The 22734-nt window shown below is 42.6% G+C and overlaps 1 protein-coding gene across 1 annotated transcript; it reads right to left on the bottom strand.

Moving 5' to 3' along the window:
- Window positions 1-4433: 4433 nt before the first annotated feature.
- LOC136437172 (phthioceranic/hydroxyphthioceranic acid synthase-like) lies at window positions 4434-20810 on the bottom strand. The gene is made up of 8 exons (XM_066431654.1): window positions 20750-20810; window positions 20066-20120; window positions 19130-19280; window positions 18252-18474; window positions 13743-13903; window positions 12968-13171; window positions 12292-12473; window positions 4434-11503 (listed from the first exon to the last, which is right to left on the bottom strand). The coding sequence occupies exons 4-8, from the start codon at window positions 18452-18454 to the stop codon at window positions 5915-5917; spliced, it is 6339 nt and encodes a 2112-aa protein (XP_066287751.1). The 5' UTR covers window positions 18455-18474; window positions 19130-19280; window positions 20066-20120; window positions 20750-20810; the 3' UTR covers window positions 4434-5914.
- Window positions 20811-22734: the final 1924 nt, after the last annotated feature.

Genomic DNA, 22734 nt, shown 5'->3' with positions numbered 1-22734 from the left:
TAGATTTCCATCTGAACAAGTCATTGCTCAAAATTGAAAGAGCAGCTCCCTCCTATACCCGATTCACACTAATGTAGCAGACAGAGACACAGACGCCAGAATGTGCGAGTGGAAAACCACGCCCGAACCTCTTCATTAGCGTCTGGGTTTAGACCAAACGTCACAAGGAGCATGCGCAGTGTGTAGATTAGTGTATGCTTACGTGGTAAACAAATGATGAAAGGACCCGACCCCGCCAATCAATTCCATTTTTTTAAAAGAAATGTCTTCTTCCTATGCTACTTTTCCAAGTGAAGCACACCTATCCTGTAAGACTTCCTAATAAACGTACGCTCATGATGGTCTAAAGGAAAAGAAACGTTCCTTTCCTTTAGACCATCCTGAGCGTACAGATTACTGTCTGTTATTGTTGCAACTCAACAGTTAACGTTAACTGTTCAGTTGCAACAATAACAGACAGTAATCTGTCGCTGCGCTAATGCTAATACTATGACTTACGTCGGCTTGCTTAAAGTCTGCCCGACACATTTTGTTGGTTGTTGATTTAAAAATAGGAGACAGACCCACCTGTCTTCAGCAGTCTTTCCTCCGTAGATTTTCTTGTGACAGCTCAGCACTGTTTGGCGGACACAAAACTTATCTCTTGGCCATACCTGGCATACCAACGGAACCAAATCTAACTTTAAGGTAGACCAACCCTTCCTACATATGTTAATCAAGGTTTCTCCCGTAAATTTTCATCTGAACAATTCATTGGTAATCAATCATAGAAAAAGCTTCTTCGTATCTGATTTACTCTACTGTAACGTTAGCAGACAGACAGAGATACAGACGCCACAATGTGCGAGTGGAAAACCACGCCCGGACCTCTTCATTAGCGTCTGGGTTTGCACCAGACGTTACATGGAGCATTCGCAGTGTGCAGATTAGTGTATGCTTACGTGATAACCAAATGTTGAAAGGACCCGACTCCGCCAATCAATTCCTTTTTCTTGAGAAATGCATTTTTTCTAGGCTGATTTTCAACGTAAAGCACTTATACAAGAGGACTTTTCCATAAAAGTACGATCAGCATCTCAGAGGTCTTATAGGATCCTTATAGGAAAAGTTAGTTGAATATCTTCTATCAAAAATAACAACAAATAATCAGTCGCTGCTCTAATGTTAATAATTGATGTCGGTCTGATCAAAGCCAGACCGCCATATTTTCTGTTGATTTGCAGTTACAAACAGCATGACAATAGATAAAAACCAACCCACCTTTTCTCCGTACTTTTTCCTCACGATGAATCAGCAGTTATCGTTAATTGGCCGCTGTAAAGTTTGCCCTCTCTGTGCTACTGACGGTTCAGACTGAGGTTTTAGACGGACGGAGGTCTCACAAGTGGGCGGGTGGAGGCGCGCATGCGTCTGGGTAGATACATTAGTGTCTGTGTTCCGAGCAGACGTCAGATAACACATGCGCAGTATGTGGTCTGCCTGGGAGACACAAATGTATTTCCAAAAGATTGACGTCAGCAATATTCTTTTGATTGGAGAATTTTGGAAGTATGGGGAATTTTCGCGGTGGGAAGAACAGGTAGGCTGTGTGTATTGACCAAATTCCCGCGCTTTTGATATATTTGAAAGGAGACATTCGGGTCGGACGGGTTATACTGGCATAAAAAGTGTAAATGTGGAAAAGCACGCCTGGATGTTTTCATTAGCGTCTTGGTTTAAATCAGACGTTTCATGCAATATGCGCATTGTATAGATTGCTTTACTATTTAGTGGCGACAGTAACAAACGTTGAAAGGACCCGACGTCGCAAATGCGTTTTTTAAAAAGACCGCCCCAGCTTCGCAGATATGCGGCGGCACGTGCATAACTGAACCCCAAGCGTTGTGTATGTTTATACATGTACATGTACTGGCCACAGGCCGTACATGTACTGGCCACAGGCCAACACATTCCCACGCGACCAGGACCATTGTTACCAAGGTGTACAAGCATCGCAGAAACACCTTTGGGTCTGCCCAGCAACTACATTACGTTTACCCCTGTCACAAATAGTATAAGCCTCGTTTCTACGGTTGAAACAGACGAAAATGGCCGAACCAAAAGCGCTGGTTGCTGTCATTGTTCTTCTAGGTTTTGTGACGTTGCCGGCGTTTGCTGAAGCGGCGCAGGAAGAGGAGAGCTCCTGCTCCAAATACTTCAACAACAACATCACGGTTGTTGCTTCACTGGGGCCCGGCGGACCGAAGGGGGACGTGGGGCCGGGAGGTACGGAATTAGCTAACTGGTTTAAAGGGAAAGTTACCAGCTTAGAAATATCTTTAAGATTACGTTTAATTAATGGCTTAGGAGAATCTATAACTCCACCGTATTAATATCCTAATAGTAGCTATCCTTGATTTGTGTCCTCTCAAATTGCGTTTTATTTTATGAAGTGCTTGGCCATGTCTTCCTTCTCTGAGTCAACGTGTTAGCTCAGGACATGGGTTTTTACCCAGAATCAATAAGAGTTAGCAAAACCTCAGCCATACCTTCCAACATGTCTGCCAGGAAGCCCTGTTCAGTTTTTCTCAGAGCTTCACAGAGACAGGCGAAGGCTTGGTCATTCTTGGTGTGCAGAACTCTGATCAGCTCTTTCACCTGGTCCAGCCTTGTTCCTTTCCCTGCCTTCTCTATGCTCTCCACTTGGTCCATTCCCAGAACACCCCCTTGAACGAGATGCCACAATGTGCCTGGACCTCTTCATTAGCGTCTGGGTTAGACCAGACGTCACATGGAGCATGCGCAGTGTGTAGATTGCTATGCAGAGTCGGGTCCTTTCATCCTTTGTTTAAAAACAAACGACTCCGCATATCAATATTTTTTCGATAGTTGGCTGATTTTCCAACTAGAGTACACCTAATATACAAACAGACGTCCTCACAAAAGTACGATCAGCATCTCAGACACCCTGGTCTTATAGGAAAAGTTAGTGTTGAATATCTTCCACCAACAATAACAAAAAATTATCAGTCGCTGCCATGATGTTGATAACTGATGTCGGTCTTTACCATTGCTGTTTGATGTCAATGTTCAGTTGTATTTATTTACCATTTGTTATCTTGCTATTCTTTTTTTATATAAGATATTATTTCTATTTACGTCGTAGTTCAATTCTGTCTCCACCTTTACGTATTGTTTTGGATCCGTGGCTTACGTTTATATAAGTGTTTGACCTTTGTTAATTTCTCTGTCTGTATGATGTATTATTTTGTGAAATACAATAAAGATTATAGAAAATACACATTGCATTTAAAACAGTCTTATCCGTCGTGAAGATAATTCCTGTAAGAAAGGTGGTACGTTGGCATTTCTTCAACCATCCTCTCATTGGAAGTTTTATTCATGTATAGGGATGTTACCAGGTTAGAGTTACGTAACATGAAATTCAGTAAGACTTCTGGAGCCGCATAGTTCCTATTTTGAACTTTTATTCAGTCTAGTACCACGACCAGTTTCGCCGTGACAGCACATTTACAATTGTAGAAATTTACACAATTACATATAACGTTATTGTTACAGCGGCAATTCCCACTGGCTTTTTTTGACTAGGGTTTGCTCCCCATGATTTGGGACTGAGACGGTGTTTCATCCCCTGGATATTCTGTGCTAGGTTTCCATTGGACTTTCCCCCCCTGTGGTTTGAATCTAAGACATATCAATTCTCTATTTTAATTACAACATTTTACAAGTTTCACACAATTACAAATACATTTACAGTATTCACATATAAAACGATATTACAAAAATACAAAATAAACCTCTTTACAGATACGACAACATCGGAGGACTGAAACACAAATTTATCAAACAAAAATGCACCATCGCATTTACAGATATAGAGGTATCAGGATATTCACAAAAAAAAAGAAAAAATAACAATAAAGGATATTCAAGATAGACAAAAAAATCTTTACAAACAAACATCATAGGGCTTACTAACAGTTTTACAAAAACCGAAATATGATAACAACAAATCACGATATATAGAAACATTACAAGGCTTGTAAGCCAGCTCTACAAAAAAGCATCAGAACATTCACAAAACAAAACGTTCTTAGAAAGTATATAAGTACACACAAACACATAACAAGATTTCATCACCATCAATAAAATTTTGCAAATATATACACATAAGGACATTCTTAGATAAGCAAAAACAACATCGGTTTTACAAATATAGTAATACAATATATATATTATGTAATGCAATATAAGATAATATGATATTAACAAAAGCAACATTTGATTTACAAAAACACCGGCACTACTACAAATATGAAAACATCAGAAAATTCTTAATCAATCAAAAAATAGAAGAGTTACAAATAAACCATCGGTATTACAAATGCAAAAACATAAGAACACTATTAGATGAACAAGAAGAACATCAAAAACACCACCAGTATTACAAATGCATCAGAACTTTCTTAAATAAACAAATATCAGAAATGTATAAATACCCAAACACCAGGAGACTTGCAACCTCAGTTTTCCAAAAACGAAGAATATTCTTAAGTAAAACATAAGAACATTCTTAGATCAACAACATCAGGTCAACATATGTACAATCATTATGAAGATACAGAAGAATAAGAACATTATTGGATAAACATAAACAAAATCAGGCTTATAAATGCACTAGATTCCGTTATTTTGGTATTACTTTTAGTCTTTGTTAATATACATTTACCACCAGGAAAATATTCTATCCGTACTAGGCCTGCCTTTACCCTTTTTTTACATTGTTTTTATTCAAAGTGATATTATTTCATTTAGAATATCCTCTAATGTTTGTGATTGCTAATCAACCCACCTCACCCCCTCCTACTTTGTGCCAAGCAACGACAAGAGCTTTACAGAAGTAAGTTATTATTGACATTTCTGGACAATAATGTATAATTGAATACAAAATCTCCCGACCCATGATGCCAGTAGACCTTGAATATGACATCTACCATTATCCCATACTCATAGTAATCATCAATTTGGTATAAGAAAATTAATTCTGTCATATGCCAAATGACGCTTTTTTAAACGATCTCGCTCAATGCAAGGCCGAATGGGGCCACTTCTGAGCATTGAACGAATTGACGTGATTGGTTTAAAATGAATGCGGCTATGGTGAGAGATAGCGGTGTATGTTTGATTTGAAGTTCTGAATTTCGTTTCTGTTTTGTCTAATCTAGATGGTGGGAGCAAAAGGTAGAGTCATCGGCATAGGTGAAAAGTTGGCAGAGAATGTGGTCAGGTTGATAATTTATGAATATAAGGAAGAGTGTTGGGCGAGAACAAAGCCCTGAGGTACACCGGCATTGATTGAATAGGATGAGGATGACTGACCATCAAGAACGACTTTCAGCTTTCTGTCAGACAGAAAACTGTATGTTGACCCCCAATGCCATAGGCAACAAGCTTTGTGACAAGCCCAGTGTGCCAGACGTTATCGAAGGCCTTTAACAGAGAAGGCCTTAGAGATGTCAAGAGCTACTATCCATACTGGGAGTCGGAGAACAGCCCGGATGACTCGAGGTTCTGCCAAAGGTCTTGGTTTCGAAAACTTTGCTGATGTTTGGTAAGATACTTATAGGTCTGTAGTTGTTCGGGCTAGACCTTTCGCCGGCGTTTTTACAAACAGGAATAATCGACGGAAATGTCCAAATAGATGGAAAGGAAGATTCCTTCATGCCTTTCCGATATAGTTTAGCATGGACAGGTGACAATTCCGGTGAGCACTTCTGAAGAACGATGACAAGGATGCCGTCAGGTCTAGTGGCTTTAGATGGGCTGAGACCAGCAATGATTGCGGACACTCTGAAGGTAGTGATTGGATAGTTTTGCCAATTCCCTCATTCTAATGCCCTGCATCATTCCTCGCTTAGGCATTGGCGGAGTGCTTGATAGCTAGCTGCTCTTGAATTGCCTCTGCTAATGAGCCTAATGTGGTGTCCTGGCTGAGAAACACGGTTATGGGAACATCTACGCAAATATGCTTTTTGATTAGCTGTTGAGCATTCAGAGCTGTGTGGGAGTCTATTCCCAGATTCACGATGGATGAGCTGACAGTCGTTGTCTCTTCATCTGTATTTAATAGCTGTACAAACATCTGTTTGACAATTGTTTCCAACGTGGAGAGTTGATCTTCACTTGATTGCTTCAACAATGAAGAAATGTCGATTCTAACTTCGTCCGCATTCTCTTGTACTTCGTAGCCATTAATGCTATTAAAAATCGTCGAAAAGCGTCGTGAGTCGGCCATCCTTGCTTGAACCTTGTTGATGCGGGACCAGTTGATCATGGCCACAATGAGCTGTGTTTCATTGAGCATCAGGCAATTCTCAAGACACTTCTCAACGTCATGACGCTCCATGGCTGGAAACCCTTGCTGCTCCAGCTTCTTTGCAGTCTCCTCGTTTCTCTCAAGTATGCCGAGGTTTAGTGCACCCCAGTTGATTGTCTGTCCGCTCAATCCTAACTGTCTGCGATAGAACATGAAGCCATCCAGAAAGGCGTTAGCAGCGGCATACGCGGTTTGCCCACCGTTTGGAATGATTGCAGCAATGGAGGAATACGCGACGAAATAGTCGAGCCGGAAACGCTGAGTTGCAACGTGCAGGTTCCACGTTCCTATCACTTTGGCCTCCATTCCTCTTTGAAAGTGGCTGTGGTCTTGGTTGACCAGGATGCGATCACTTGTAACAACTGCACTATGGAATAGCCCTTTCAAGGGAACGCCTGAAAATGTCGATTCCAAACTCTGGATGGCAGCTTGAACTTGATCTAAACAGGCAACATCAGCTTGTAGGCACACTATGCGGGTTTTTGTTCTTGTTTCAAGTTCACATATCTTGCTTTTGGTTTCTTCGTTGGGACGACTCCTGGACATAATTGCGATATGTCCAGCTCCCCTTTCAGCCAAGTAGTTTACTGTTACCATCCCAAGTCCAGTGAGTCCCCCAACCACCACATAGGCACAGTCTTTACGGAAGAGCTGATTTTTGCCGACACAAACGGGAACATACGTCCTAGACTGAAACTCTACTACTGTCAAACGTTCACTGAGGGATTCCAAATTCAAATCCAATCTGGAAATCTCTGACAATGGAATGAATCGGGCAGCAGGACCCGTTCTCGTTAAGTTTTTGACATCAGATGGCAGCAACTTGAGCATTGTCCTGAGGAGGTTTGCCTCCCTAAACAGGAGCCAAGTGTGCAGCATCTTCAGATGAATGTCTGGCCTGAAAATAGTCGATGCCTGCAATGGAGAGATTTGGCCATTGACAACGATTAGTTGGCCATTTGATTCAACCATAGCCGGCAGCTGCCGAGCACTTTCATACGATTCCATTTTCCAAACAATTACCAGAGGGTATTGTTTACCAGGGAATACGGTTTGGTGTGTCGTCACCGCCAGGTTCAAGTTCGTGGCTATGACATCCAATGTGCGTGCAAACATCGCGCAACCCTTTCCGCCAACAAAAGCAACGCGTTGTCCGGGCTTCGCACAAGCTAAGACCTCCCAAGCAAGCACCAAGAAAGACAGGCAAGGCACGTCCTCCAGCTGATGGAAAGAAGACGCTTTCTTCAAGACAGAGACAGGAGCACACACAGTTGAACTGGCGACAACAGGAAAGCAACCGACAACGACATCCCCAACCTGAATCTTACATTTCTCGGTCACCGTAACGACTGTTCCACAAAAGTCTAGGACATGTATGTCCTGGGCGGACCTGCTTTCCTCAAGCCACGGTACAGCTTCTCTGCCTTCTGTTGGCTTTACCACCGGTGCAAAACAATCTTCGTGCAAGCGGATTGCAGATACATTGATTTGAGCATAGGGCAACTGATAGTCGGCATTCATTGCAGCTGTTATATCATCATATGTAGCCCTGACACTGTGCTGCTTGCTTGTCTCCACCATTTGTAATTTTATTCTGCTTCCGTCCTCTGCGATGTTGACCCGGTGCACGGAGGGGACCCTGTCAACGTTGGAAGGTACGATTTCCATGTAGTATTTCCTGTTACCCACAAACATGATTTCTGTAAACTCCGACATCTCAGATGTTGCCATTTCCTGAACAAGAGCGAGGATTTCATCGTCAGTTCCAGCTGCTAGCTCAGCAAGCTGACACTTCATGTCTATCTGCTCACGTAGTACAGAACGGACGAGACCCCAAAGTGGCGGTCCCACCAAATCGATGACATTCTCTGAAATCTCCACTTTTTGGGCTTCAGTGAGTCCATTCCACATTTGCAGTTGAGCATTCCTTGTGATAACCTTTACTGGAATACTCGTCTTGCCCCGTGTTATCAACATCTTCAACAGTTGTCTCAGGCTCTCGCACGCCACTTCTACAGCTGACCTCAATGCCGCCCCACTGATTGTACAATCTTCTACCATGGTGATGCCCCAGCCATGAAGTATCTGGTCGAACTCAAGCGACTCGTCCTTCTGCTGTATGATGGAGGGTAAGACGCTGCTGTCTAGCCTGAAATTTTGCCCGCTGAACTCATTCCGGTAGATAAAGACTGAGTGAGGACCAATAAGATCCCTCGAGCTCATTTTATCCAGGATTCCACAATCATCTGCCAGGACAAGGCACTTGAGCTGAGCCACGGATGTTTCTGGTGCTTCATTGAAGGGCTCAAATGGAAACCAATCAATGGTGTAAGTGACGTCAGAAAAAGATTGCTTGTCGGCCAGAACTTTACAGACGATGTTTCGAACCTCAACAATAACTTGCCCATCGGGTCCCAACAATGCTCCATTGCAGCACAAAGCATCATTTGCTTTGTACAATTGGCGAACGTATACCCACATTCTGAGTTCAGGAGGCTTTACGGAGACAACGCTCCCTATTGAAGCAGGCAACAGCGTTTCTTTGCCATCGATCATGAGCAACATGATAGACTGCAACACGTAGTCAAGCAGCGCAGGATGGACACAGCAGTTATGCATGTGCTGAGATACAGTCTCTGGTATGTTTACCATAGACAATGCTTCTGGGTGCCTAGATGATTTGCTATACCGACAGTCCTTGAGTTGGCAAAGGGATGGCCCGTAGTTTAAACCTACTTTCTTGAATTGGTCGTAGGGTGTTTCTTCTAACAGTCTATTAGAACATCGTTCTTTTATTGCTGTGAGGTTGACTTGATGAAGCACAGGCTGGCGCTGGCTTTCATATTCAACATACCCTCTTGCATGAACTGCCCTATCGGTTCTCTCTTCAAATGTAACTTTACGTGACGTCCCATCATGGAGGGCACTCACAACAAGGTCGGTTTTGTCACTACGTTGCCCTATTGTTGCCAGAGACAGAAACTCGATATGCAGCTTGCAGTGGGATGGTGGCTGGCGGGGATTCATGACTTCCATGCAAGCAGCTAAACCGAGATCTACATACAGGGAACCGGGCACAACAACCACATCCTCCAGTTTATGATCAAATACATAAGGGTGCGTGGCCTCAGTGATGGAACATCGAAATCTTGGCGGGCTGTTTGACAATCTTTTCAAGTGCGACTGGACTAAGCTTGCTTTGCTGTCATCCCCCTGTCGTGCAGAGAGCCCGGCCTCTGGGTCAAACCATAAAGACCGTCTGTTCAGATGACAGCGTGGCACATGTAATGGAACATAGGATTCATCAAAGAACATATTCCATTGAGGATCTAGGCCAGCTTGATATAGGTCACAGAGAGACCGAAGAATGCAGGCGTGTTCTTGCTTTGGCTTTGACGAGGCAACCAGGATCAATTCTGCCTCACCTGCAATCTCTTTGATATTTGTGTGAAGCGCCGGCTTCGGTCCTACTTCCACTACGATATTGCGGGCTTTTTTGTCAATTGCCCTTTTCATGGCTGAGTTGAACATGACTGGGTTTCTGACATGCTTTGCCCAGTATGTATCAGAAGCAAAATCCTGGCAAGCAAAATTCCCAGTTACCGTGGACAACAATTGGACTGAAGGTGAAGGACCTGTCGCCTTGATATCACGGAGCGCTTCTCTTAGCTTGTCATGTATAGGGTCCATGTGATGGCTATGATACGCAGACTTGACTGCGAGCTTTCGAATGAACAGTCTTCCCCCTTCTTCTTCTGAGTTGATCTTATCTAAAAGCTGGTGCAGACTATCTACGGCATCTGTGTCACCTGACACGGTGCATGACATTTCACTGTTTTCTGCTGCAATAGAAACTTTGCCTGCAAATCTCTGGCAGCAATCGTTCACCTTGGTAACTTCATAGTTGCCGACTACGAGCATCTTGCCACCAGTTGCCTCACTCAGCAAACGCCCCCTGTGGTATATGACCCTAACGGCATCTGGTAACGAAAGAGCGCCAGCACAGCACGCCACTGCTACTTCTCCAACAGAGTGGCCAACGATTTTGTCAGGGGAAATTCCCCAAGACGTCAAGAGATGAAACAGGGCCACCTGGCACACAAATATCAGTGGCTGTGCTACAGCAGGATCTTCAAAGTTCTTGGCATTTCGAAGTTTGTCGACCAAGGACCAGTCAGCAAGCGTCTTGAAGACTTCGTCCACCTCTTTAACCTTGCGGCTAAAAAGAGGTTCTTTCGCCATCAAGTCAATGCACATACCCTCCCACAAAGTGCCCATCCCGCAAAAGACGAAAACTACGTTCATCGGACCTGAACTATTTTTCAGTCCGGATATGCCCTTCTGTGCTTTCTGGAGCTCAAGATTAAGCTGCTCAAGCGAGCTGACTGGAAAAGCTAGGCGGTAATTATGGTGAGTGCGCTTGACAGCGGATGTGTAAGCCAATCTCCTGAGAGAGGTGAATGGATTTTTGTCCAGAACTGAAATCAGATCTTTGACAGACACTTGCAAAGAATCTTTACAGCTAGCCGACAAAGCTATAATTTTTGGTTCTTCAAGCCTGCCGAAATCTTCCGTTGCCCCAGTTGACGGTCTAGAGAAAAGTATGACGTGTGCGTTTGAACCTCCAAAACCGAAGGAGTTCACACAGGCCATCATCTTGCCCTTGCTTTGCGAGGGCCAGGCAATGAGTTCTGTGCAAACCTTGATTCTGAGGTCGTCAAAATCAATGTTTGGATTGGGCTCGTTGAAGTGCAGCGTTGGTGCAATCTTTTTGTGCTTCATCATCAGCAAGACCTTGATTAGTCCTGCCATGGCTGCTGCCGACTCAAGATGGCCGAAGTTACTCTTCACTGAGCCGATTAGAACTGGTGGTTCTGTGCTGTCTCTGGATTGCCCGATGGCTGCTCCAAGACTCCTGGCCTCCACTGGGTCTCCCACCGGCGTTCCTGTACCATGTGCTTCTATGTAGTCAATGTGGCGGGGATCTACATGGTTCTGTTCGTACAGTCGGCGTATCAGCTGTTCCTGCTGGACTGGGGATGGAGAGGTCATGGGTATCGAAGAACGTCCGTCTTGATTCACCCCTGTCTTGATCGTGGCCCAGATGTAGTCATTATCCATCAACGCCTATAGTGACAATATTCAGAAAATCCACTTGTCGGCTTTTGCGATTTGCAGGGCATATTCAGTCACGTAACCACCCCCTAGCAACAAACCGGCTCCCATAGAAATGAGCAAAGTCGGCCATTTTAGGGTCCATGTCTTACCCTATGTACTGGCGCCCTTCGCAGCTCTTCATAAAAATGGAAAATATTTCCTAATAATTCACAATAAAGAACGGGTCAATTCTATCCGATTAAATATCATTTCTGTAGCAAAAAGGACGCGAGCTGGAGACGCATAGTCATTCAGCCCTTATAACAGATTCCCTTTTATCGGACATTTAGAGACCTTCGGAAACCAAGAAACTTGGCTGTAGTGATGGACCCCAAATTGGCCGCGCACGGAGAGCGAGGGGTGATGACGCCGCTGAATATACCCTTATATAGCTTGAGGCGCAGCAAACGGTATCATTGATGTAACGCACTGGCATGGACGCATCATTATTGCTTTTGAGGATTGATCAAAATTCTATGGTTATGGGAAATTATTGACATTGATAAATTCAAAAGATAACAAACCACGCTAGCTGCCAATGTGATGCACAACTCTAACTCAGCTGTTTATCAAAGTACACCCTTCAAGAGCCCAAATGTGCAATGGACCAAGACTAAGAGAGGAACCTCTTTTCGACAACCATCAACTCCATGTACATAGGTGTGAAAGCCTCGGAAAATGAGCCCAATGGGGCTATTATGTCGATGAAAAGCTCACTACATGTCCCAACACGTGCAGCGACAACGTAAACCCTATACCTTTTTCAAACTTTTGACGATGACGACACCACAGCCCTCCCCCCGCGCGTAGCCGTTGGCGGAAGCTGAGAATGGCTTACAGCGGCCGTCTGGACACACCATGCCGGCACGACACAGTTGGACGAACATGCCAGGATTCAAGATGAAGTTGACACCGCCACATATCGCCATTGTGCAGTCACCTTTGTACGAATATGAAAAGGCATAAGAAAATTGCTAAAAAATAAAGAAAAATGGTGACACTGATACCTATGAATTGCAAATGATTGCCCATTAAGAACGTACTCATTTCTGTCCTAGGTCAATCCGCGATTCTCTTAGGACAAATTTGAATCCCAATCTCACGGTCCTAGGACAGATGGAACCGGGACGGCGTGCGGTGCGTACTTCCGACAACCTTTGAGCCAGTGTTGACGTCACACGTGCATAATCACGTGTCCAAAGCACTTGGGTCAAATAGGTGATGAAGACCGAGTGATTCGGTTGAAAATTTCCATGAGTCATTTTTTTTAGTTGGAAAATAGTTTATTTCTCATTATATTCAAATGGTGATCATACCAGGAATTGGGATCTGTCCTAGGAAAATCCTCGATTCTCCAAAGACAAATGAGAACTTTACCAGGACAATTTACAATATATATATATATATAAATGAATTTCGAGAGTACAAGCTAACCTGTACGAATAGCTTGACAGCCGAGGTGCAATGCGGTCATTCCTGATGAGCAGGCCGTGTCGACGGCTATGGAGGGTCCGGTAAGGTTGAAGGCGTAAGACACTCGGTTAGCAACAACAGGAGTAGAAACACCTGTGGCTGTGTTGCTGGATACTTCTGCGGCGTCCAACGTGGAATTCCAGAGATAATCGTAGTTCATAACACCTATGAAATCATATACATGGCGTTATAAGCAACGCCATGTAGCCTGACTGACACACTTCTAAAAGCCCTTCCACAGGCCCCTAGCCACGCCTCTACGTGATGAAAATTGTCAACATTCTAATCCTGGCAATGTATGCATATGTTATAACATATTGTCAGACAGAAAAATGTCTGTTCCCATGGTGTTGGAGGCTGTGAAGACTGTTTTTTATAGTGACAGATAATCCTGAGCTCCTATTGGTAGTTGTGCTAACGGTTCTTTCGAGTTAGATTTGAATAGCCACAAGGCACAAGCTTTTGGGGAGGAAGCCCAATCAGCCTCCCGACAGAGAAAGATTGTGTAAAACAGGCTACAAGACCATGGACCCCTAGAAGTTAATGTGTTACTTCCTATTTATCTATGTCAACTTTCATCTATGATGTAAACGAATATGAGAAAACGCATATGATGGCCGGTGAAATTATATAGAAATTCTATGAGAAGTTGTCGGCTTGTACTTCTAAATTTGCTTTCCAAATGTCCCCTGTTCTCATTCCAAATTAAGAAACACATGTACAGCTAATCTCTTACCAACGAAAACGCCAGTGTCGGTGTTGGACACATCCTGCAGTGGGATCCCAGCATTCTCCAAAGCCTTGTACGAGCACTCCAGCATCCACCGTTGCTGCGGGTCCATCCGGGATGCCTCATGATCGCTTATATTGAATAAGCGGTTGTCGAAGTCTTTGAAACTGAAACACAAAGACTTAGTGACACAAAAAGGGGGGGACTGACATTTTTTCTAACATTCCTAATTACATATGGAACTGCTTTCCTAGGAATATTGATAAAACATGTAAATTTTTAAATAAAATAAAAATAAATGTCACAAGTGGCTGTTCACCAATCTCCTCATCTGCATGATTATAGTTGCAAAATCCTAAAAAGAAACTAGTAAGAGTTCCACGACCCCATAACTTCGCCAAATGATGTTAGCTTTTACGAATGATGTATTATAAAGGTTTCTCATTTATTATGCAAAGAAGGGCCTGATTTACATATATTATATGAGTTTATCATCTTGTCTACCCAAATAACACAACTTGGTCCAAGTATGGAACTCCTATATTGGCAAAGAAGGCTATTCTAGTATTTTTTATTACTTATGCAGATGAGGCCCACAAATCCCAGCCCTAGTCACAACATGCCCATATGCTGTATATAGGTTGCATGAACAGGACAATGAAGGGAATTTCAACTTTTCGGCGACGCTCAGGTGCGAGAATAATGGTATAGTATTTTGTGCAGTCTGCAAGAATTCTAGGAATTGTACAGGAATGGGACCACGAGAATTTCAGTCCACAGGACGATAACTCAAGAAAGCCTGGACGGATTGTCTTCATAATTGGTAGGTGGGTAGGATTTTATGAGAGAAATTATTAGATTTTGGGCCCTCTAGCGACTTTCTATGGCTCTACAGCGGAACTTCCGGTTTTGATGTCTTGTGTTCTCAACAAGCTATGGTCATGATTTCTAGTGGTAGATAGCTATGGGGGGGGGGGGGGGGGGGGAGCAACTCATGTAGTTTTTGGCCCCCTAGCGGCTTTGAACTGCAGGAGCTGATTTTGTTTCAACCTTTGGATAACTCAAGAAGGGGTTGATGGATCGTCATGATTTTTGGTATGTAGATAGCTTGAGTGATGATTTACACAATCATACGCTAATTAAGCACACAAAGAGCTTATTTGCATAATCAATGAGGGAGTTTATAAATCTGCTGCATTCCATAATAGGATTTTCAAACACACGACATATGTAACTGAGAAAGATATGAATATCGATAGATATAAATTATGCACTTTACTATATATAGTTCCATCGTGGTTAATAATTGGGATTTCATTCTTGCAGCATTTGGAATTTAAGTAAATGTTGACATTATTAGACATAAACCATGTATATGAGGGCCCGACTTACATATATAGTTAATGAGGAAATGGTACAATTGACTTTTTTTGCCAAGATAAGACTTTCATACTTTGAACAACTTGTGTTATTTGGGTAGAGAAGGTGATCAACTGATATAATCTATGCAAATGAGGTCCTTATCTGTATGTGAGCTATGACTTGTACAAAACGAAAACATTAACAGAGGCCACCGTCGCCATGGCAACGTCTTTTTACGTTGCTAATCTTGTCCTCATTAGTTATATTAATCAACACCTCATTATGTTAATCAACACCTAAGATTCCTACCTGCCAAAGACAATGAAAATCGACCAAATCCTGCTTGAGCTATCCTCCTCCAAACTTTTAGACAAATAAAAGTGCCAACTGAAGTTCCAAACAAGCCGCTATGGAGCCCAAATTTATACCACTTCACCTATGGCCCAAAACCTATACCCACCACTCAAAAACACCAACCACGGCACAGAACTAAAAAAACTCCCCCTGCAGTACCGTACATAGCCGGCAGGAGACCCATCATCGAACTTGACGTTACATTTCCTTAACCATACCCACCTACAAACTTTTATCACGATCCTTCCAGAGCATCTTGAGTTATCCTGTTTGCAAACGAACAAACAAACAAACAAACAAACAAACAAAAAAGCAAAAAAACACAAATGGTTCACTGCAGTAACGTAGAAACCAGCCATAAGGCCCATTCTCGAAGTTGACATTCGGCTCCCGAACAGTGACTTGCCTACCCAAAATCATGAACATCCATTCATGGCATCAACAGTTATGCCGCCTGCATCCACAGTCACTCCACCATAGACACCCCGAAAACAAAACATTCTGGCGAAGGTAATCATAATGGTCTGTATAAAGACGTGGTACAAAGCTGCTTCAAGGGAGCAACCCAGCAAAAGCTTCCGGTCCAGATCTAATACCATGTAGAATCCTCAAAGAGTGTGCTGTAGAAATCAGTCCTACTTTACATATCAGTTTTTAACCAGTCACTAGAGAGTGGAGAGGTACCGGTGGATTGAAGAAAAGCTTTCATTAATCCAATTTTTGAAAAAAAAAGGGATAGGAGCGATCCTTCAATTTACCGGCCTGCCTCGCTCACCTGTAAGTTGTTAGAGCACATTCTATTCTCAGCTACCATGAAACACCTCGAAAACCACCAAATCCGACCCGAGGGCGGGCTGGTACAAAATGCTTCTTGGGCTGTAATACTGTAAAACGTAAATCTTTTCAAGCAGATCGACAAACATGCAGACAGACAGACAGGCAGACATGCCGACATGCGTCAGTGCTTTGTTGTTGTAATACAAAACACATATTCGAAATTCGCGGTGTCAAGACTTCGCGGTGGAAAATTGAAAAGTTCAGCGCGAAAACCGCCAAAATAAAACCACCACGAACATTTCAAGATTTACAGTAGTCACCTCGCGCCATTTTGTAACTTTTGTATGTAGATGACTTGACTAGTACGTACTAGTAGATAATCTGTAAATACTTTGGTAGCTTGTAGTGTTAACTTTTAATACATTCGCTTGTGTATCTTCAACGCATCATCATTGTCGCCTTGGTAAATTTTGTAACAAGCCTACTTGTTGCATGCTACGATATATCACGAAACGGCAAAACGTTATAATATGGACCTGAACGCAAAAGTACCGTGGTCACTGGTTCCTTTGTAATCACTCGTTGTCCAGCACCGAAGGTGCCTTCATCGCCAGACTTCCAGTGATGAAGTTTTGCCATCTCTGGTCGTCCAGCAATGAGGCGACTTCTTTACTGGAAAACTTCAAATTATCACTGGAAATCGAGAGATGAGAGTACCTGCGGAGCTAGAAAACCATTGATGACAGATATTCACCTGAGCTAGTCTAGTGACGATAGATTCCGCACCGTAAACCGAGCCAGCTTACGATATGCAATTTACGCAAACGTACGCGTCAATTTACGTAACGTTACATTTACGACAAAAGGTCGGAATGCAAATTCAAGTGACGGTCGATCACATTACTATATTTAACTACAGTAATAATAATTTTAGGGTGTAACTCAGACTGTGCATTCAAAGGGAAATAACGCACCATAAATTATCAATGTCCTGTACATGTGCACCTTTGTGTCGGTTTCACACTCCACTTCCCTAGATCACAAATCACCATAGTGATGGTTACAGGTAGCTAAGCGGTTTGAAGTCGGCGGTTTTATATGGTATTATGATTATTGGCGGTATGATGTTAGTGGATGTTATATCAAATAGAATTTTACGTTCTGGCTTTCGGAAGACGGTATCAAGGGGCAAGGTAAAACCTCACTCTTTACTTTTTACTAACCAAATTTGAAAAAAAAAGAAGCGTGTTTTACTCGATAAATTCCCCAGCAATACATTCAGTGGGTTGTTTATTCAAATAGTGTCCGTTGCGTATCTTGTTACATGAATATCTAACCTCCGTGCCGTCTTACTGTAGTATACGGTATCGACTCAAAAGATCGTCTATTACTTATGCACTGGAACATTTCAGTGATAATAGGATGTGATTACCGGAAGCCCACTAACGAAAAAATGTAATCACTCGGCTTCCAGTGAGAGTCACTCGTTACTGGTAAATCTAGCGCGGAACCCGTGACCTCGGGACTTTTGTTACTGGTTATCTAGCGGCGAGTGACCTCCGTACTCGGTAACCAGTAATAAATGCCTTTTGAACCAGCCTACTTGTCTGGCACCCGAGTGACGAGCGGAGATCGTCACTAGAAACCGAGTGATAAGCGGAGTTCATTTCTGGAAACCGAGTACTGAGGCAAGATGTAGTGCTGGAATTCCAGCACCGAGGAGGCTTCAGTACTGGAATAAAGCCGTTTGTCACTGGATTTCTAGTGACGAACTTTCTTCCGAGCTGGACGTCCAGTGACGACGCCACTTTATTCACGAGTTCGTTACTCAGCACCCAGTGAGGAATCCGTGACCGCGGTACCTTTGCGTAATGAAAGAGTCATGAGTAGCACAAAGAACCTTTAGCCCATCAATGTGTGAAAACATGTCTATTTATTAGTAGTCTAATATTATCGTGTGGAATTCAATGCCACATCCTGACATGATCACTGCACAAGTAAAGAAATATTTCTTTTACTTACTCATCTACGAAGCCGGCGCGTTCCACGAACGACTTGCCCGGGGTGTTTCTATCGGGACTGTACCAGGCCTCTTGGTTCCAGCGCTCGGGCGGGATCTCGCGCATGCAGTCTTCTCCGTTCTCCAGCACTCGCCAGAACTCGTCCGGACCATCCGCCGACGGGAAGCGGCACCACAGGCCCACGATCGCCACCTCTTCGTCCATCAACGCCGCGTACAACTCGCCTGAGGTAATTACAATTGAAAGGAGACGTGTTATGCTAGGGTCACATTTCCAAACCGGGGCCGATCGGTAGACTCTACCAGTCTCCCCCGGTCGCTGGAAAAATAGTAGAAATTGGCCAAATAGAGTCAAATGTTTGAAGGGAGTCGGCTACGGAGAGAGGGTCAAATTGGCTCGGTTGCCAATTTGACCCTCTCTCCGTAGCCGACTCCCTTCAAACATTTGACTCTATTTGGCCAATTTCTACTATTTTCCCAGCGACCGGGGGAGACTGGTAGAGTCTAGCCGATCGGGCTGTTGGCGGGAACGAAAAATAATGTTCATAAAGAAATGTACAGAAATCATTTTCATTATTATTTTTCACGTGTTGTACCCGGGAGACGGTTTGAAAGTGTAACCCTAAAATTATCTAGGCCGCCTTGCAGAAAAATGAACAACTTTGACTGGTTTTTGAGAAGAGACAAGAAGTTAAATCCCTATCGGTTGACTGGGCGTTCTCTAGTAGCTCAGGTCACGCACAGTTTAGCTGTTGTGGGCCTTCTACTGGAAAGTGAAAGTAAAAGTGATCTCGATCCAGTTTAGCTCACTGGCCGTGACAGAGAAAACAGGCATTGTGTACAGTATTCACAGGTATATTGTACGGGGAAATTCACCTACCACTTTTTGGCAAGCACAATGAACAGTTGAGCACGGCTTACGTCTGTCCTTAAGACCGGATGGTGACAGTTGAGCGTCATAAATTGTTGAACGTTGAATGTTGACTTTTAGCTGGACACGTTGCCTAACGTTACCACTCAAGGAAACACATCTGTTCACAAAGAATAAGTATGTCAGACCTAAGGTTAAGTTTTAAAGTAGTTTGTTGTCGTGTGTGTACAACGCAAAAACTGCTACCAGATAAAGTAAATCTAACGTTATAACTATATACATATCGTTATGTGTAGATATTGTATTTTCGTTTATTACTGTCGAGGCCGGTCACCCCCTCCCCTACGTACACAAACTGAACAATCCCTCATTTTAATAGTAACAACATCCGCCACACTGTTTATCCAGACGCGCAGGGTTATCGCTATCAGTAATTTCTATCCATTTCTTGTTCCCATGGTCATCTATAAGTTATCATATACCAAAATGTAGCAATCTGCGCCAAAGCATACTTTCACCTACCTCACTGTGACCGCCGGCCCGTTAAATAACATATTCCGGTGTATTCCGGTAAAAAGGCGTAACAGTGCTAACGTTACATATTGCCTCAGCAGAATGGCTTCAGTTGCAAACATGACCCTGTACCATTCCCCACTGTTTACAAGTGAGAGTCTATGAAAGGGTTGGTGGCCCACTATTCAGTGCCTTACTTCATAATCCCAATTCTGCTTGTGGGTGGTTTCTCGCGGCGTCAGGTGTGTACTTACTAGCTCCTCACCCAACAAGAGTCCGGAGTAGAGTACATGTTCACGCCGTCCAACCCATCAATTTGTCAGTACGCAAATAGAATTTGATAAGAAATTATGATTATGATTAATGAACGGCCATCATATAACGTTACAATTGTATTTGCTTTCTGAAAAGTCTAAGAAATTCAAGCATTACCTTATCCAGGTGCGGTGGGGAAGGTGTGAAACTGGCGTCTGTTCCGCTTTCACATCTATAGAAAAGAACGGAAAGTCCAATGATGTCATCTGGCACACTGCGCATGGGCAACCGCGTATTTGTTGACATAACATATGGGATCCGGGACCGCCTTGGTTCAACTATACCAGACACCAAATGTTGGTGGGAAAATAGCAGAAATTGGCCAGATAGCCTGAACAATATACCGGTCATAGAATACAACATGAAAAAAAAATTAACGTTAGAATATTCAGAAACAAAACAATCTAAATTTTTTCACCTTTTCTCGTGCGACCCGAAGAAAGAGGAGCCAGAATGTAAGGGTTGTATACGTCATTTCCCAGGGACTTGCCTACCGAACCTTGGACTAAATTACATTTATAAGACCTTATAAAGTACTCATTTTCACCTGAGTCAAGTTAGCGAATTGGTGTTAGCGAATTGGTGTTAAGTGCCCTAGGGTAAAACTTGAATCGGGGGTTATATTAATGCCAGGGAAGGTTAACCTCGGTTACATCAAGCCCTCCTTGGTTACATTTTCGAGTCACCTAAACGTTAGTTAGTCACAGACATCGATCGATTTGATTACGCAAATTGAATTTGACTATTTGATTATGATGATTATGATTATAGAGTCCGTAACGCTGAAAAGTTAAAGCTTACCTTGAGCTTTTTGAGATGCGATGGCGCCAGGTGAGGTGTATAGCTGAACTGAAAACTTCTGAAAGTCCCATGATGTCATGGCGCACAGTGCGCATGAGCAACTAGGTGTTTGTTGACCTTGTTGTTATGTGAAAACAGTTAAGGTCTCATTCATGTGTTACTCCGAGTGTGAAATTAGCAGCTAAAGTTCGGCAGCCGCGCGCGAGGTCGGACGTGCACATCCTGGCCTGCAATTTGAATGATGCGGTCGTGCGCTTACAGCTGGAAAGTACCTTTAGTGGGGTGTAGCAAGTGCAGTTTGTAATTGCCATAAAAAGGAATTGAATGCCTACTGGTAGTTGGCAATTTTTTCATATAATATAGGATTGTAAAATGTGCACAACATTGAAAGAATGACCTTGGTGCATTTCCCATAGCTTCATTATGAACGCGCTAGTGTAAAACACGTTTTATAACATTAGTATAACATTAACATGTAAGCCTATGGGGTGGAAAAACTCATGATCATAATATGAAACTCTGACGTCATAATGTGTACTGTGTACAGAGGCTATTCTCTTCAAGACACCGAAGGTTTCTGGAAAAGTAATAGATAGAATCCAGATAGAACTAGAGTTCCACGACCTCATATCTTTGCCGAAATGATATGAATTGAACCGGTCGACAGATGCAAGTTCCAAATTTCCGCCATTTACCAATATGGCATTACATAGCCGTTTTTCTCAACAATCATTCAATTTAAGTCTTTATTCGCTTAAATAATATCTATCAATATTCCCCTCTTTCTCAGTGGCTTGATATGCCACATGTCTGAAAGTCCTCTCATGGAATGTCAATGACAGTTAGACATCCAGGTAATAAGATTCGAAATAAAACGGTTACTCAGGCAACTGGATTGATTTTCGAAACGCAGTGAAGTAGTATAATTCTATCAATTTCATTTATTTATTAAACTTTACAGAATGCAAATATTAGACCCTGTTTTGCATAATTACCACCTTATTGTTTTACTTGACTTGGCTATGTCAATAATCAGATTTACCAAAGCTATTTTGAAATACCAAACATGAATATGAATATTTCCCGTCATTTACCAGTATAGCGTTATTATTTTAGTATAATCTCAGCAATAATACAAATGAGGTCATATTTATATTTCGATTATAATCGATAACCGTAGCCTCTCTTTCTCAGTGAATGCTGACACACATTTTTCAACGGTGATTTTTCTGATTTGTTTATTCGGCTGTAGATCAGTACAGCCAGAGCTACCCAAAGGCTAAGATTATTACGAAGGCCTGGTAACTGAACAATATGCAGACCATGATACAAGCTTTCACAAAGAATGAAATACGACAAAAATGCATATAAACACGCACAAACATAGAACTCAGCGGATTTTACAAAATTTCATTAATCATGCAGATTCAGTCCTGTTTGGCATAATTATCATATTACGTCAATCATCAGATTCACTTTTAAATCTAGCTATCTTCATATCAAACATAACAGATATATTTTAGTCCTGCTTTTTCAATCGCCCAGCTAGTAAGCTAGCTGTTGACCTAGATTCTGGACGCCATATATGTGCTATCATATGCCGTGAACTATGGTGCAGCAGTGCTATACGTTTTCCTCAATGATAACGTAAAGTAGGTCATGATCTGCATAATGAGCATATCCTTATGTTTATCATCACCTAAGGTAGAGTACATAAATACCAAATACAAGAATAATCCATCAATCCCTGCTTGAGTTATCCTCCTCAAAAGTTACAAACAAATAGGCCCACTTCAGTTTAAGGCAAGCCGCGAGGGGGCCCAAACTTACATCACTTATTCCCTGCCCCAAGGTCTATCTACCACTCAAAAATCATAACCATAGCACCTGCAAAAAATTCGACCACAAAGATCAATAAACTTTCACCATTCATAATGCAAATAAGCTTCTTGTTTTCACTATATGTATTTGATTATGTAAACCAT

Source organism: Branchiostoma lanceolatum, chromosome 6, assembly GCF_035083965.1.
Source record: "Branchiostoma lanceolatum isolate klBraLanc5 chromosome 6, klBraLanc5.hap2, whole genome shotgun sequence".
In the NCBI taxonomy this organism is placed as follows: Eukaryota; Metazoa; Chordata; class Leptocardii; order Amphioxiformes; family Branchiostomatidae; genus Branchiostoma; species Branchiostoma lanceolatum.
Note: the sequence above shows the minus strand (reverse complement) of the source record. Positions and strands in the feature narration are given on the sequence as shown.